We start from the raw sequence: 14,750 nt of genomic DNA on the forward strand, positions 1-14,750 counted from the left end.
TCTCCCTCATTTTTACGCATAGGTCTTTTTTACCAGACTTCTTTTAAATTGTCTACTTTATTAATTAATTTAATTAATTTTCGTTAATCAATTATAAGATAAAAATGAATTTTGTTATGAATTCTGTTCACATTCTTTTTATTTTGTAAGAAATATTATAAGATTTAGGAAGGAATGAAGAGTGAGAGAGCAAAACGAAAAGAAAGAACAAGGAAGGTAGAGAGAACTGATGAAAAGCAGAGGGAGAAAAAGCAGCCGCCCAGGCAGTGAGGCGTCAATCAAGCGAGACACTGTTGCTCCTTTGGACGTTAATTGATAAAAATGAGAGGGAGAAGAAGCAGCTGCGCAAGCGGTGAGATGTGTTGCTCCTTTCGACATTAGTTGGAGTGAAAAGCGGTGAGGCCATGGCAGAAGCTGATTTGCTGCGGACCAAAAAGATTGTTGGAGGAGAGGTCAAAGAAGGGGAAGGAAAATAGGGTGGGAAAATTACTGTAGAGTCCCACAGAAGACAATTTACTACCAGAAGGTCCCATGAAATCTCCAAATTCCTGATAAGTCCCCAGGGACCTCTGGGTAAATAATTTGAGTTGTGATATTACGTACTTGCCCTCAGTCATTGATAAAGGAAAGAAAAGAGGGAGAGACGCTGATTGGCTTCATTTAGTGCGGTTGTTTGTTATGCATGCACAAGGAAGAGAAGCTTCTGAAAGAAAGAAGGGAGTTATGCGCTGGTACTCCATCGCAGGCAAGCGACATTATTTCTTCATCTTCTTGGTACGTCTCATCATTAACAATATTTCTCTTCTTCTGTACACAACCAGTGTCAAGTTTAATGTTGGTCTGAAAAGTTGATTGTGTGTTGATATGTGGGTATTAAAGATGTGATTCAACTCACTAGAAATATTAAAGGAGGCTCATTTTAGTCATATGTGGTTTTAATCATGTTAGGTGTGGCTTTACTATGTGTGGCTAGGGTTAGAAAGCAATGCTCTGTTTTTCGGTGAATGAGGCTCTGCTTTTCGGTCACTGATGCTGTGTTGCTGATGAAGATGAGTGGAAAATAACAGATATTTATTATTGTAACCCCTCAAATGCGATGGTTAAATGTGTTGTTAATGGGTACATCGAAGGTTGTTAACATAACTGTATGACTTGTTATTAACAACTAGTCGCAGCTTTAATGCTGGTCTGAAAAGTTGATTGGGTGTTTATACGTTGGTATTAAGCATGTGATTAAGCTCTGTAGAAATATCAAGGGAGGCTCATTTTAGTCATATGTGGTTTTAATCATGTTAGGTGTGGTTTTACTATGTGTGGCTATGGTTAGAAAGCAATGCTCTGTTTTTCGGTGAATGATGCTCTGTTTTTCGGGCAATGATGCTGTGTTGCTGATGGAAATAAGTGGAAAATGACAGATATTTATTATTGTAACCCCTCAAATGCGATGGTTAAATGTGTTGTTAATGGATACATCGAAGATTGTTAACATAACTGTATGACTTGTTATTAACAAGTGATTATGGCAGGTTGATATCCAGGATGGCAACTTCCAGTGCAAAGCAATTGTTTTGCTACCTCCATATAGGAGGACAATTTATTAATGGTGTAGAAGGTGAAACGCAGTATGTTGGAGGTGGTGTGAGAACAAGAATGATAAAGGAAGGGACATCATATGGAGAATTTAGAACAATGGTGGCATCAATTGTGGGAAAAGAAAGTAATGGAATGGTTATGAAATTCACAGTAACCTTTGATGAGTGTACATTTGTGGACCTTGTAGATGATGAAGGAGTAGAACATTTGATTAACTTCAATGGCGACAGTGGTCATGTATATATAGGAGAAAATGGAGATCAAAATTCACAACTAACAAGGGATGTTGTAATAGAAGAGCAACATGTGTAAGTTGTGTTATTTAAATTTCGAAGTAATATTAGCTATTGTCAACTGTTGTGCATAAGTTGTTATTATAGTGATCGAAGGTTGTCATTAACGACCCCTTGACCTGTTCTGTTATGTAGGATGGAAGACTTGTTCGGAGGTTCAGATACATTGTCCATGTCTCCACCTAATGTGGTTAGTGAAGACCCACTATTGTTGCCATGTGGTTCAGAAATGATGCCAACCCCAATTCCGGAAATGAATTCAATAAAGTGGAAGGGTTTGGTTATCGGAGAAGGACAGATTTTTCCTAATGCAGTGGCTCTTAGGCAAGCACTGTATAGGTACAGTATTGCTGTGAAGTTTTCATACAAGTTTGTGAAGAACAATCAACAAAAGATCATTGTGAAGTGTATGGCGGAGGGATGCCCGTGGTATATGGGTGCATACTCAATGGGACAAAGACAAGATTCTGAGTTGTTAATAATTAGAACCTTAAGAAGTGAGCATGTGCATTATGCACAGGACAGCTTGGTTGTATCTCACTCTAGAGGGTCAAACTTAACATCATCAATCATGATAGATTCTTTGAGGTGTAATATAGACAAGAATGCTAATGAACTTAGAAGAGATCTGTATAGAGAATATGGGGTGCGACTGAATTATAGTCAAGCATACAGGGGTAGAGAAAGAGCATTGAGGGAAATACATGGTCGTGCACAGGATTCATACATGGCGATTCCCTGGATTTGTCAAAGGCTCATTGAAACTGATCCAAACACAAGTGCTCGATGGGAAGGGTTGGATAGTAACAGATTTCAGAGGGTGTTCATTGCTTATGGATGCTCAATTAATGGATTTTTAGAAGGGTGTCGACATATACTTTATATAGACGGCTGTCATCTAAGTGGTCCTTACAGGGGGACATTGATTTCAGCTAATGCATATGATGCAGACAATGAACTATTTCCATTAGCATATGCTATAGTTAGTGGGGAGACATATGATGATTGGGCTTGGTTTCTCCAGAACATCAAAGACATCACAAGATCAGTGGAGACAACGATAGTTTCAGATCGGAATAATGCCATTATAGGTGCTGTGCGAACAATATTTGGTGGCGAGAGACATGCTTTTTGTTATAGGCATGTGAAAGAAAATTTTAGTGCACATTATTTAAAAATTAACCGAGGCAGGGGACGAGTTTCAGGTACTTCAAAGGACGTTGCATTGAAAATGCTGGATGGAATCGCCTATGCAAGGATTGAGGATGAATATGTTGCTGCAATGGGGAAACTTAGATCATTCTGTCCACAATTGGCTGATTGGGTTGACACTCAAGGAGATGTAGATCGGTGGGCTTTAAGCAAATTCCCGTTTAAGCGATGGGATAACATCACTACTAATGTTGCGGAGTCGTTTAATGCCTGGATTTTGAAGGAGAGGAAGCACAATGTGTCAGTTCTCATACATGAGCATATGGAGAAATTAGCCAAGAAGATGGTTGCAAGCAAAATGGCAATGGAAAATTGGACAAATGGCGTTGGGCCAAATATTGAGTCCAAGTTGCAAGAAAAAGTAGCAAGAGCGGAGAATATGCATACTGTATATTATGGAGATAACCGAGTTCAAGTTGATACTACATCTCCTACTGGAATAATTTGTGTCACTGTTGATCTCACAGCTCAGAAATGCACTTGTTTAGCATGGCAAATGAGCGGAGTACCTTGTGCTCATGCCTGTGCAGCGATAAAGCTACTTCATGGTAGTGTTTATGAATTTGTAGATGATTGCTATAAGCTGTCAGCCCAAGAGAAGATATATGCAAGTAGTATGAGGCCAATTGCGACACATGATTGTCCTCGTCCCGAAGCTCTCACCGTTACGCAGATGATGACGGGAACATTTTTACAGCCACCAATCACTAAAAGACCCTCAGGGAGGCCAAAGAAAAGAAGGATTGAATCTCAATTTCAAAGTAAAAAACTTTACCACTGTGGAAGATGCCATGAGCCAGGCCACACTGTGAAGACTTGCCAGAACCCCAATCCAAGTTGAGCTTTGCTGGTGGCTTGTTGATATTTCGTTTTGTGAATGCTTGTGACAGCATTTTTTTTGTAAATGTCATAACCTACACCTCAAGTTGTCCGTCATTATCCACACATGCAACACGTATGCTTTTTTGAATAGGTTGTAAATTTGGTGTAGTTATGTTGTACATATATATATCAAGTGGTAAATGACACCTGGTTGTAATCTGATATAACATCATTTCTGTATTTTTGATGTACTGGTGAATAGGTTGTAATGGACTTGTTATCAGACGCCATGCAGGTTGTCATTAGCAGTCTCAATTATGTTACTGATATAAAGTGACAATTTCTCCTACTTCCAGTGTTCAGTGATTTCTTAAGACATTCGAGCTGTGTTAAAGTCATAATATGATATGATTTGGTTAGAATTAGATCTCATGTGGAGGTTGTGGTATCCCCAGCGTCAGTTGTCAGGGGCAATGCGAAGGTTGTTAACCAATTCTGTTCGGGTTGTCAACAATCCCTGTTGAGGTTGTAAATGAATTGCTGGAATAAAAATCTGCTGTAATATGATTTGGTTCTTTTAAAGCTGTTAATGACTTTAAAATGCTCCCAATTTTTGCTATTAAGGTCGTTATATGTGCTCATAATATAATTAAGTTAACAGTTGTGTTATACCCCGACTGAGTTGTTAACCAATTCTGTTCAGGTTGTCAACAATCCCTTTTGAGGTTGTGAACAACCCCTGTTGAGGTTGTAAACAGATGTGGCAGAGAGGACTCTGATATATGCCTATGATGTCACCGTGGGTACCATTTGTTTATCCAGTCTTATTCGGTCTGCATTTGTGGCCATGATGAAAACACATGAATGCCTTTACAAAAACTTGATAACCAGTAAAGGATATCAAAACACATTAACATATCTTAACATCCAGGATTCATACATGCTCAAAGAAAAGAATAAAATGTAAACTTGACGTTCACATGTCACTATGTTGTCAAATAAATAAATGTAAATACAATATATGCTTGTCATTTATTTCTTCCTCTTGCTTTGGGGGTTTCCTCGCAGCAAAGATAGCACTTCATCGCCATGCAGGTTGTTCCGATGAGTCACGAGCCACCACAAGCATCCAACCTTCAAGTCATGGATTTCTTCAGGGGAGTACTTAGGCATTGTGTAGCCGTCATCACCATACTCAGTGCCGTCCCATGTTTGTAACCAGCTCAACACATGCACCCCACAAGAGTCCCTACAAAGGAAAAACAAGTACTTTAGTGAATGAACATTAGCTCCCAAAAGTTGAGACACAAGTACTTGTTGTGTTGAAAAATAACTCACGTGTCAGATTGCACATGAACTTTTGCCCATGTGACTTCCTCGTCAATCTTGTCCTCCTCCGCAAACAGTGATGGCTTCAGCACACGAAGCACTTGGCAGAAACAATCTCTCTGCAAAAAAGGGACAAACAGAAGAAACAAGTTTGACAGTTGTGAATGACAAGTTATCAGGAAGCATTAACAACCTTCGCTGTAGCGAATGACAAGTAATCAGCAGGCATTAACAACCAGGACAGTTAAGCAGACAAGCAACCATAACGCATTAACAAGTTATAGAATGAATGTAAAGTTGTGCATACAATCCCTCTCGCCATGAATTGCTTAGGATCTATCTGTCCTCTCTTCTTCCCTTGCTTCCTTTGTGGTTTCTTCCCTGTTTTCATTGCTTCTTCTTCCTCTCTTTGTAATCTCAACATCGTCAAATTGTCCACCAACGAGTCAAGGGCATAGAAACGCATGGTTCTTACATCCATCACGTAACAGAACCAATGGTAATTGAAAAGGGTGGGGCCAAATATGAAGTCACAGTCTCCAATGTTATATCCTATGTGCTCCGGTAAGATTTCATGTTCATGTTTTTCCATGCTCCACCTAAGAGGATTAGCGGCCATTGTTTGCATTAACTCGGGTGTAAAAATGTGCCTACTGACACGACTGTGGTTCTCTTTTTCATCTCCCACCAAGGTTCTCGCCACCATAGACATGAACTATATCACACATACAAACAGTTAGTCATGATCATAATGACATTCGCAGTTCTCTATCTATATAAACAACTGTCTTACCCTGTCGTTCATCCATTTCCTGTCTTGTAGGCAGCAAAGCTCAGCACGTGTCAAGAAGTACCCATACATCTCTACAATGTACCTGCAGCAAAAGGAACAATGAGCACAAGGGTTGTATGTGTAAAATTGTTGTCAATCAGTTGTCCCAATTACAATCAGTCCCAACACTTACTTGGCACCTTCATCTTGATCACATCTTCTCGTGCACATCTGGAATAATTCCTCTTTCTCGTCAGCTTTTCTCTTGCCACGGCCTTTTTTCACCTCCTCTAACCAGGGAGATTTGATTGCACGGCTTCTCACCCGTGTTGATCTTCTTACATCCATTTGCCCTTGTGCTTGCTGGTCCATTTCATCCTTTTCCTCCATTTCATCGCCTACACCCTTATCCTCTTCTGCTGCTGCATCACTAGACTTGTCTTGTGTTTTTTCTTCTCCATCATCCTCTGATCCAGAGTGACTCCCTTCTCCTTTCTCCTCAGGTTGAGATTGACTCTCTTCTTCACGCGAAGCACTTTTGCCCTCTTCTTTATCATCTCCTTCTGGTTCACTCTGTTGTTCCTCTTGTGACAAAATTGAATCTTTTGGGCTTCCTTTACCTTCTTCACCGGTTTCTTCATCTTCAGTTGCCTTCTCTTTGTCATCTTCGCTACTTACTGCTTCCACCACATCTTCCTTGTCAATCTCATCCGTCAACCTCAACTGCAGGGAAACCAACTCTTCTCCAATTGTCGACACCAACCCTTCAACCATGGTCATCAACCTTTCATACGTTCTCTTGATTTCCTGCAAAACAACAGTAATGAAAGTTATCATTACTCCAAATTCTACACAGCACCAAAATAAGCTTCACATGATTTACTTACAGGGTGAGTTAGCTTTATTCCTGTGTTGGATGCACTTGTTGAAGCCCCACCGACACTCGGAACGCCATGCAATATGCCTCTGTCGCTATTCTTTTCTGATTTCACTCTTGCCTTCACTTTTTCCTCATCCCAATAAGTAATGGCATTTTCATTTTTTGCCGCCTTTTCTTTTCCGAGAGGAAAGTGTTGTAGGCATTAAATCTGCATGTGAAGTTAATGATAACTTAGATATACAACAACATCATCCAAACAGGCCACTGACAACATAAACAGCGGAAAATCACAACCTACACACTGCCCAATAACAACATACACAGTGACCAATCACAACCTACACACTGCCCAATAACAACATACACTGTGACCAATCACAACCTACACATAAGCCTGTCACAACATACATTTAGCCCATGCACAACATGTACAGCATCCAGTGACAACCCATACTCAACAGAATGACAACACGAACAGAATGCAATTACAACCTATACATAACCAGGTGACAAACCAACACATCCTAATGACAACCTGCACACAGGACAATAACAACCTCTACACCAGCCAGTCACAACATATCCATAACCAGTTCACAGCGTACATTTCTCCAACTGACGACATAGAGTAGTAAATAACAACATACACAGTGACCAATCACAACCTACACATAACCCTGTCACAACATACATTTGCGCCATTCACAACATGTACAGCATCCAGTGACAACCCATACTCAACAGAATGACAACACGAACAGAATGCAATTACAACCTATACATAACCAGGTGACAAACCAACACATCCTAATGACAACCTGAACACAGGAAAATAACAACCTCCACACCATACAGTCACAACCTACACATCAGCTAATCACAACCTACAGTTGTGTCATTCACAACATGCACAGCAGCCATTGACAACCCACGATAAACCGAATGACAACACGAACAGAAGGCAATTACAACCTATACATAACCAGGTGACAAACCAACACAATCCATTAACAACCTGCACACAGTACTATAACAACCTTGACACCAGTAAATCACAACCTATACATAAGCAGTTGACAGCGTAGTAAATAACAACCTACACAGCACATTAACAACAGAGTAGTAAATAACAACATACAGAGCAACCAATCACAACCTACACAGCACATTGACAATAAACTAACATCAAAGTAAATGAATCATACCCACACTTACCATTAGGAAGTACATGCAACCTCCCACATTTTTCGTCCCATCAGCTTTTCCTTTCTTCTTCCTTTCTTGAACTCTGCAATTGAGTTGCAGAATTCTTTCAAAACTAAGCTGCTCCAATCATAGTGTCCTAAACTATCCTTTGTCACCACTATGACTTTCAACACTTTATCACTCACCCATACACTAGAGCCAGGACACAAGAGGACTCCTAGTGCATACATAACAAAAAGGAATTCAAACTTTTCTTCCTCTTTTCCTTCAATCAACCATGTTCCTATTGTTTTGTATGGCACTTTCTCGTAGTCACTCCTTAATTTCTTGAACGTTTCATCTTCATTCTCCACATTTATTTTAATATCTTCCCCTTTAAATGGTAGACCCATCAATTCATTTACATCTTCGGGCCCCACTAAATGCGTCTTCCCTCGAATTAAAATTTGCCTACTTACAGGGTCAAACACACGGATCAATTCACCACAAAAATCTCTATAGATCTGTGAGCAGCATATGTCAACCAATTTATCAAAACCTATTCTTTTCAGTCTTTCCATCTTCTCTTTACTTTTCTTTAATTGCTTGCAGACTTCCATAAATTGTCCCGGAGCACAGCGTGTGTGAAAGGGAACAATATAATTCTTCCCTTTTGGTGGGACTCTCATTTCTTTAGCCCTTTCACCATATTGTTCTTTCTCCTCTTCTGTTAAGTTCCCCCAAGCCTTTTTCACAGAGTTAGTGCCCTCTTCAAAAGACTTAAACTTCTTCTTGTTCTGCTCATAAAACTCTTCAGTGAATAATATGTATCCGGAGAAATTCCTAGCCCTTTGTCCATCTTTACTCTTACTCTTTTTAGTCATTTTGTTCGACTGCAAAAAGGAAAAAAATTACTGTCATCAACATATATTTTAAAATAGTAAGTATCTTCAACACCACCAAATTATTCACTAATCAACAAAATCAAAATATATCCCTTTGGATGACAGAAAGCAATGAACGGCAGTAAATAATATGGATCACAAATCAATCCACCAGAATGAATTTCCCTTCATTGGTTATAGTATAGAGCCAATAGGTGCTATATCCAACAAGCAATTCCCTTTCTGACCTTATGGCCAAATTAACATTCCACCATGGAGCCCACCATAAAAAGCCAAACAAAACCTTTATTATTTTATTGCCGAACAAATCAATTACATAAAGTTCTCCCTTTTAATTCAGCAATATTAACAATAACTGATTGCTGCATTTAAAAAGCTCTACCAAATCAAATTTTTGACAATTTTAACCAGTGTTCTTCAAACTGATCTCTAATATAACTTTGTACCAACCAGCCCCAACTTTTGCCCCTAACTTTTATTCGCATGTCAGATCATTGTAATATCCACATACTTCACATTTCTAATATCACAGTGAAAATACAAGTCACGGTTATCACTGGTTCCATATATAAACACACGAAACAACCGAACATTCCAAACCACTTCAGGTCATCGAGCAGCTTTTATGAACAATCAACAATTCAAATGTTCAAACATTCCAAACCAAACATTTTTCAAAATATGACCAAGAAGCTTCAAATTGTCAAATATTCTAACCGAGAGAGACTAGTTGTCTGGAGATTGAGGCGTTAGTAGAGAGACCACCGGACTGTACCAGAGAGTTCACGGCGTCGGAGCAGACGGCAACTGAGTGCGGACCAGAGAGGGATGGAGTGCTGACCAGAGTCGGCCGGACCGTGCTGGAGATTGAAACCGTTCAATGCGTCGGAGAAGACGGCGACGGCGGGCGGACGAGAGACCGACGGACTGCGGACGACAGACTGACGGCGTGCAGACCCGAGACCGATGGACCGCGCAGGGGATTGAAGGCGTTGGACCAGAGAGTGACCGAATGCGGAGCAGCGACCGACAATGTACCAACCAGAAACTAACAGACCTCGCCGGAGATTGAACCTGTCGGAGCACACAAGGATAAAGCACCAGCGACACGGCGGCGGAGTGTGAGCGGGCGACGGAGTGTGAGCGCACGACGGAGTGTGAGCGCGCGGCCGATTTCGCGAAGATGAAAACCGAAACGATTTTGAGTGTGCTTCGGTTACTTTCTCTAATCAAAAGGGTAAGAAAGTAATTGCAAGTTTCAAATTTTTTGCTATAAGGTCCCTTGGGACCTCATATACATTTTCTGATTTCATGGGACCTTCTGGTAGTAAATTGTCTTCTGTGGGACTCTACAGTAATTTTTCCAAATAGGGTTGGTTTCTTCAAGCCCTCTCCGCTTATTTTCTGCGGCAATTATTCTGAAATATGAAGAGCTTATTTCCACTTGTGAGCCCAGTACTTGCCCCCCGCGCCACAACTTCACCAGTGTGAAAGCGACACGTACCGCCATCCGCCCAGCACCTACTCTTATGGCGCCTGCCTTCACGCCCCTTTTCCCCACCGCCCCTTTTCCCTCACAGCCCTTCCTGCAAATTAATAACATCTTCCTCTCAAAATATCAAATATCTCTCTTATTTATGCCGCTCCCTCGTCAAATTCTCCCCATCCCTTTTTTTTTTTTGACCATGACCCCATCCCCTTTTTTAATATATATATATACAAATATATCCGTGTGATCATAAACACATAAATGTTGGTCAGAGAGACGCTGTGTTACACGTGTGTGTTTAAATAGGAGGGAGTTTATTTTTCAGTTATTTCCTGTCATAATTTTTACCCCTTCTTTCCTGGAAATTCTTTTTATTTTATATTTAAAATATTTCTTATGATTTTTCTAAAGTTTTCAAATTGTCAATTCTTTTTTTTTTTCATGTTCACTTTATATTTAAAATATTTTTTTATGATTTTTTTTAAGTTTTAACATTTAATTCACTCATTAAATTGCAATTCTTTAGATTAAATTATTTTAAATCCATTGTATTATGTAAAATTATTTTTTTAATCATGTTTCATTATTTATCAAAACTCATACTCATTTTGGTTATTTTACAACTAAATTTACTTTTACTCAATCATAATCCAAACAACTTTTTACTAATCTTACTTTTGCAGACTAACTTTTCTGAACTCCAATCTAAACACACTTCTACTTATCCAATTTAGCTTTTACCCAACTTCACTTTTCTACAAGTTAAATTGACAATAAGTTACTTTTCTAATCGCTGATCCAAACGGACCCAATAAACTTTCAGTATATATAAAAATTAAAAAAATTCATATTTAAGTGATCCTTTATAGATATTTTCAAGATATTTAAACATCTTATTCAAAAAAACATGAGTAGATTTCTAAGCAAAATTTTTTAATCCTATAATTGATTAAAAAGGAGAATATATAAAAATTAATTAAGTAGATATAAGATTTTCATAAATTTAATTAACGGTTAAGAGTTAAAAATACCCATAAATTTATAATAAAAGTTTATCAAATATCATATAATTTTTAATAAAAGTATCAAAATACTCTCAATATATTTTGGGTAGACATTATAGGTATCTTTCAAAAATAAGTTATTTGTATCAACAACATATAGAATTGTGTATTTATCCTCTAATCTCTGTTAGCATTATGTAACGGTCAACTTAAAATTTCTTTTACGTATATGTTCAATTCTTTGACAGAATTTAAAGTGTCACTTTTGATAGTGACACCTAAAAAAAACCCATTCAATTCAGGGGTCCAAGTGTAAAAAAAAAAAAAAAGATGTTTGTTCATCTTAATAGAGCTGACATTATTGAAATCTTTTTAAATTTAAATTGGTAGATTTGAGTCTAAAAAAAAAGTTTATAGTATTAGGTGAATTTTTTATATATTTTCAGGGATTTTTTTAATTCTTAACCCTTTAATTAAATATATTCCAAAATTTATGCCTATTCAATTCTAAAATATGCATTTCTCGCTAATATATAAAGCATATTTATGTAGGAAAAAAAAAAGCAGAAAATTTAAAATAAGTCTTCTGGAAGAGACCGCTGCATAAAAGGGAGGATCGAATTAATGGAGCCACTGAATTATATTCACACCATGTAATTCTTTTAATTATTTAATTAAAAAAAATGGGTTATGTGTTTGGGACAGCAGGGTAGCACAACTTGTGAATATTATGACTTATTGTAACTTTTACATTATTTCATATTAATGTTTATATTAAAAGACCATTTATATTAGGGCTGGAACTATTATTTTCTTGGTCACAACATTAGGGTTGAAACTAGATTATGCTATATCAGGTTTTAGTTAAATAGGCTTGAACGTGAAATAGATGTCTAAAATTTAAATTATCTGGAGTTGAATTCGTACATAAATGAGTTAGTATAATTTTTTATTTAGTAAATTTTTCTATTTTTCAAATTTCCTCTTATTTTGATTTTTGGTCCTTATAATTTAGTAAAAATGTAGACCATTTTACTAATTGAAAGACCGAAACCTATGACTTAAAATTTTAAGGAGTAAAACCAAAATTCATGCAAATTTAAGGGACCAAGTATTAGATTAACCAAATTTTTTTAGGCTTAGTCTTAAACCATTAAAAGTTTTAACATGAAACTTTTTTAAAAGCTTATTGAAAATGGAGGCTTTAAATAGGCTTAAAAGCCCCCAGTACCATATATAATTATTCAAGTATAATTAAAAGCTTATGTTATTATAAAAAAATATGCATGATTTAATTATTAAATAAATATAATTAAAATTTGTAATAAAATAACAAAAGTTTCATCATAATATATCATAAAAACTAGGATAATCTGTTTATGATAGTAACAGACATACTTATAAAAATTCATGAGGGTCACACCAACAAAGCAATAATCTAAGACAACAATCATTACAAAAAAACAGCTGATTAGCGACGGAATTTGCGACGGAAACAAATTCCGTCGCTAATTACCGACGAAATTTACGACGGAAACAAATTCCATCGCTAATTTCTGACGGAATTGCGACGGAAATTCCGTCGCTAATTTTTTTCGACAGATTAGTGATGGAATTTTTCCATCGCTAATATTAGCGACGGATTTGCGACAGAATTTCTGTCCGTCACTAAATTCCGTCGCTAATCCGTCGAAAAATCCATCAGTAAATATTTAGCGACGGAATTAGCGACGGAATTTTTTCCGTCGGAAATTTCCGTTGCTAAATTGTTTGTCATAGAAGTTTTTGTCACTAATTCCGTTGCTAATTTTATTCCGTCGCTAATCTGTCACTAATTTTAAATTTCATTATTTTAAATTATAATCTTAAAAAAATTATATTATAACAATTAAGAATATAATGATTTAAAAATATTTTAATTATAAAATAAATTGATATACTTATGGAGTTGATGGTAATGAAGATATCGTCATCATTCATGTCATCATTATGTATATACTGAAAATAGAAAGATAATTTCTAGAAAACTTATTTATATTTAAATTCCTCTTGATTATTAATAATAATTAAAAAATACAATAAGAATATTAATAACTTTTTTATACAAACTGATATAAGAAAGAAATAATTTTATCATATGTAAAATATATTGAAATATATAATATATGATAGAAATTCAAAACGATTTAATAAATTTATATGAATGCAAATTAATATTGAAGTGAATTTTGAATTTCAATCATTAAACAATAAAATTTAATCACGATATAATTAATACCCATGATAGATTATTTTGGTCTTAATACAAAAACAAATGGTATAAATAAAAAATTTTAAGAAAATAAATTACATAGGATATATAACAAGCAGGAGAATACTGTTTATCATAATCTATTCAAATCATTTAATTTTTTATATAGAATAATTTATTAGATTTTATTATAGTAGTTATTTTTGAATAACAAGATTTTTTGACTAATTATAAATGATTTTCTTCAAATATATAAAACACATATAGATAATATAATATAATGTAATATAATACATATATCATTAAATTGTATATCTTATCAATGTTAAATTAAAAAATAAATTTAAAAAATATTTAAAAAAATTATTTATGATTTAAAATTTAAGATTAGTGCGGTTAGAAATTAAAATTATATTAAAAATATTTTTTTAAAATAAAAAATTATAAAACAAATATTGAAAAATTATTTTTTCATTAAAATAGTTATGATTAAAATTATCATACAGTATATTTTTAGTTTTAATAATATATATAATTGTTGTGTAAAATAATATTATATATATTTAATTTTACATAATAAATCAACACGTTTATTGCAGCTCAACTGGTAAAGCCGCATGCGCGCACAGAAGAGGTCCTGGGTTCAAGTCATGGAGAAGTCACTTTGAAGAGGGAATTATGTGGTGGTGACACGTGACAGGCAAAGGTGACATGTGATGTGGCAACACACGTGGCAGGTAGAGGTGAGGTGGCAGAGACACGTGGAGGTGGTCCCCAGTGATGACGTGGCAATTGGTAGAGGTGCCACGTGGCATTTTATTATATTAATATAATTTCTTCATTATTAAATGACTCCTACAAAATTAATCAATTCATTAATATTACAGAGATATATTTAATACGGACTGGAAACATTTTAGCTAGTGATCAGAATGTGAGTAGATTTACAATGTGGCAAATCAAATTTTGAATTTTCGTTAGGAGATGTATTCATATTTAGTGTGCGATAGTGTCT

General features: G+C 36.1%; 2 protein-coding genes and 1 long non-coding RNA gene across 3 annotated transcripts; 2 read left to right on the forward strand and 1 right to left on the reverse strand.

The window, feature by feature from the left end:
- The first annotated feature begins 724 nt into the window (after nucleotides 1-724).
- Nucleotides 725-2,142, forward strand: LOC114737062 (uncharacterized). Its single transcript, XR_003739384.1, has 3 exons — nucleotides 725-774; nucleotides 1,527-1,901; nucleotides 2,022-2,142. It is a non-coding gene; the product is annotated as an uncharacterized LOC114737062 (long non-coding RNA).
- LOC114737061 (uncharacterized) lies at nucleotides 2,140-3,939 on the forward strand. The gene has a single exon (XM_028924959.1). It carries the CDS (start codon nucleotides 2,140-2,142, stop codon nucleotides 3,937-3,939), a length of 1,800 nt encoding a protein of 599 aa, XP_028780792.1.
- Nucleotides 3,940-4,952: 1,013 nt separating this feature from the next.
- LOC114737057 (uncharacterized) lies at nucleotides 4,953-8,667 on the reverse strand. The gene is made up of 8 exons (XM_028924956.1): nucleotides 8,137-8,667; nucleotides 7,961-7,997; nucleotides 6,909-7,075; nucleotides 6,215-6,828; nucleotides 6,043-6,124; nucleotides 5,557-5,964; nucleotides 5,259-5,368; nucleotides 4,953-5,169 (listed from the first exon to the last, which is right to left on the reverse strand). Exons 1-8 carry the CDS (start codon nucleotides 8,665-8,667, stop codon nucleotides 4,953-4,955), a joined length of 2,166 nt encoding a protein of 721 aa, XP_028780789.1.
- Nucleotides 8,668-14,750: the final 6,083 nt, after the last annotated feature.

The sequence above is a fragment of the Neltuma alba genome, unplaced genomic scaffold (genome assembly GCF_004799145.2).
Source record: "Neltuma alba isolate B1F8T4 unplaced genomic scaffold, ASM479914v2 tig00013402_pilon, whole genome shotgun sequence".
NCBI lineage: Eukaryota > Viridiplantae > Streptophyta > Magnoliopsida > Fabales > Fabaceae > Neltuma > Neltuma alba.

What these genes read in the sequence shown, in the direction of transcription:
- LOC114737061 (XM_028924959.1), top strand. Translation starts at nt 2,140, where the DNA reads ATGAATTCAATAAAGTGGAAGGGTTTGGTTATCGGAGAAGGACAGATT.
- LOC114737057 (XM_028924956.1), bottom strand. Translation starts at nt 8,667, where the DNA reads ATGGAAAGACTGAAAAGAATAGGTTTTGATAAATTGGTTGACATATGC. An exon ending in TGGGACGAAAAATGTGGGAG is followed by an intron (nt 7,998 to 8,136) that starts GTTGCATGTACT and finishes TGTGCTGTGTAG; the next exon opens with GTTGTTATTTACTACGCTGT. An exon ending in GTTCATGTGCAATCTGACAC is followed by an intron (nt 5,170 to 5,258) that starts GTGAGTTATTTT and finishes TTTCCTTTGTAG; the next exon opens with GGACTCTTGTGGGGTGCATG.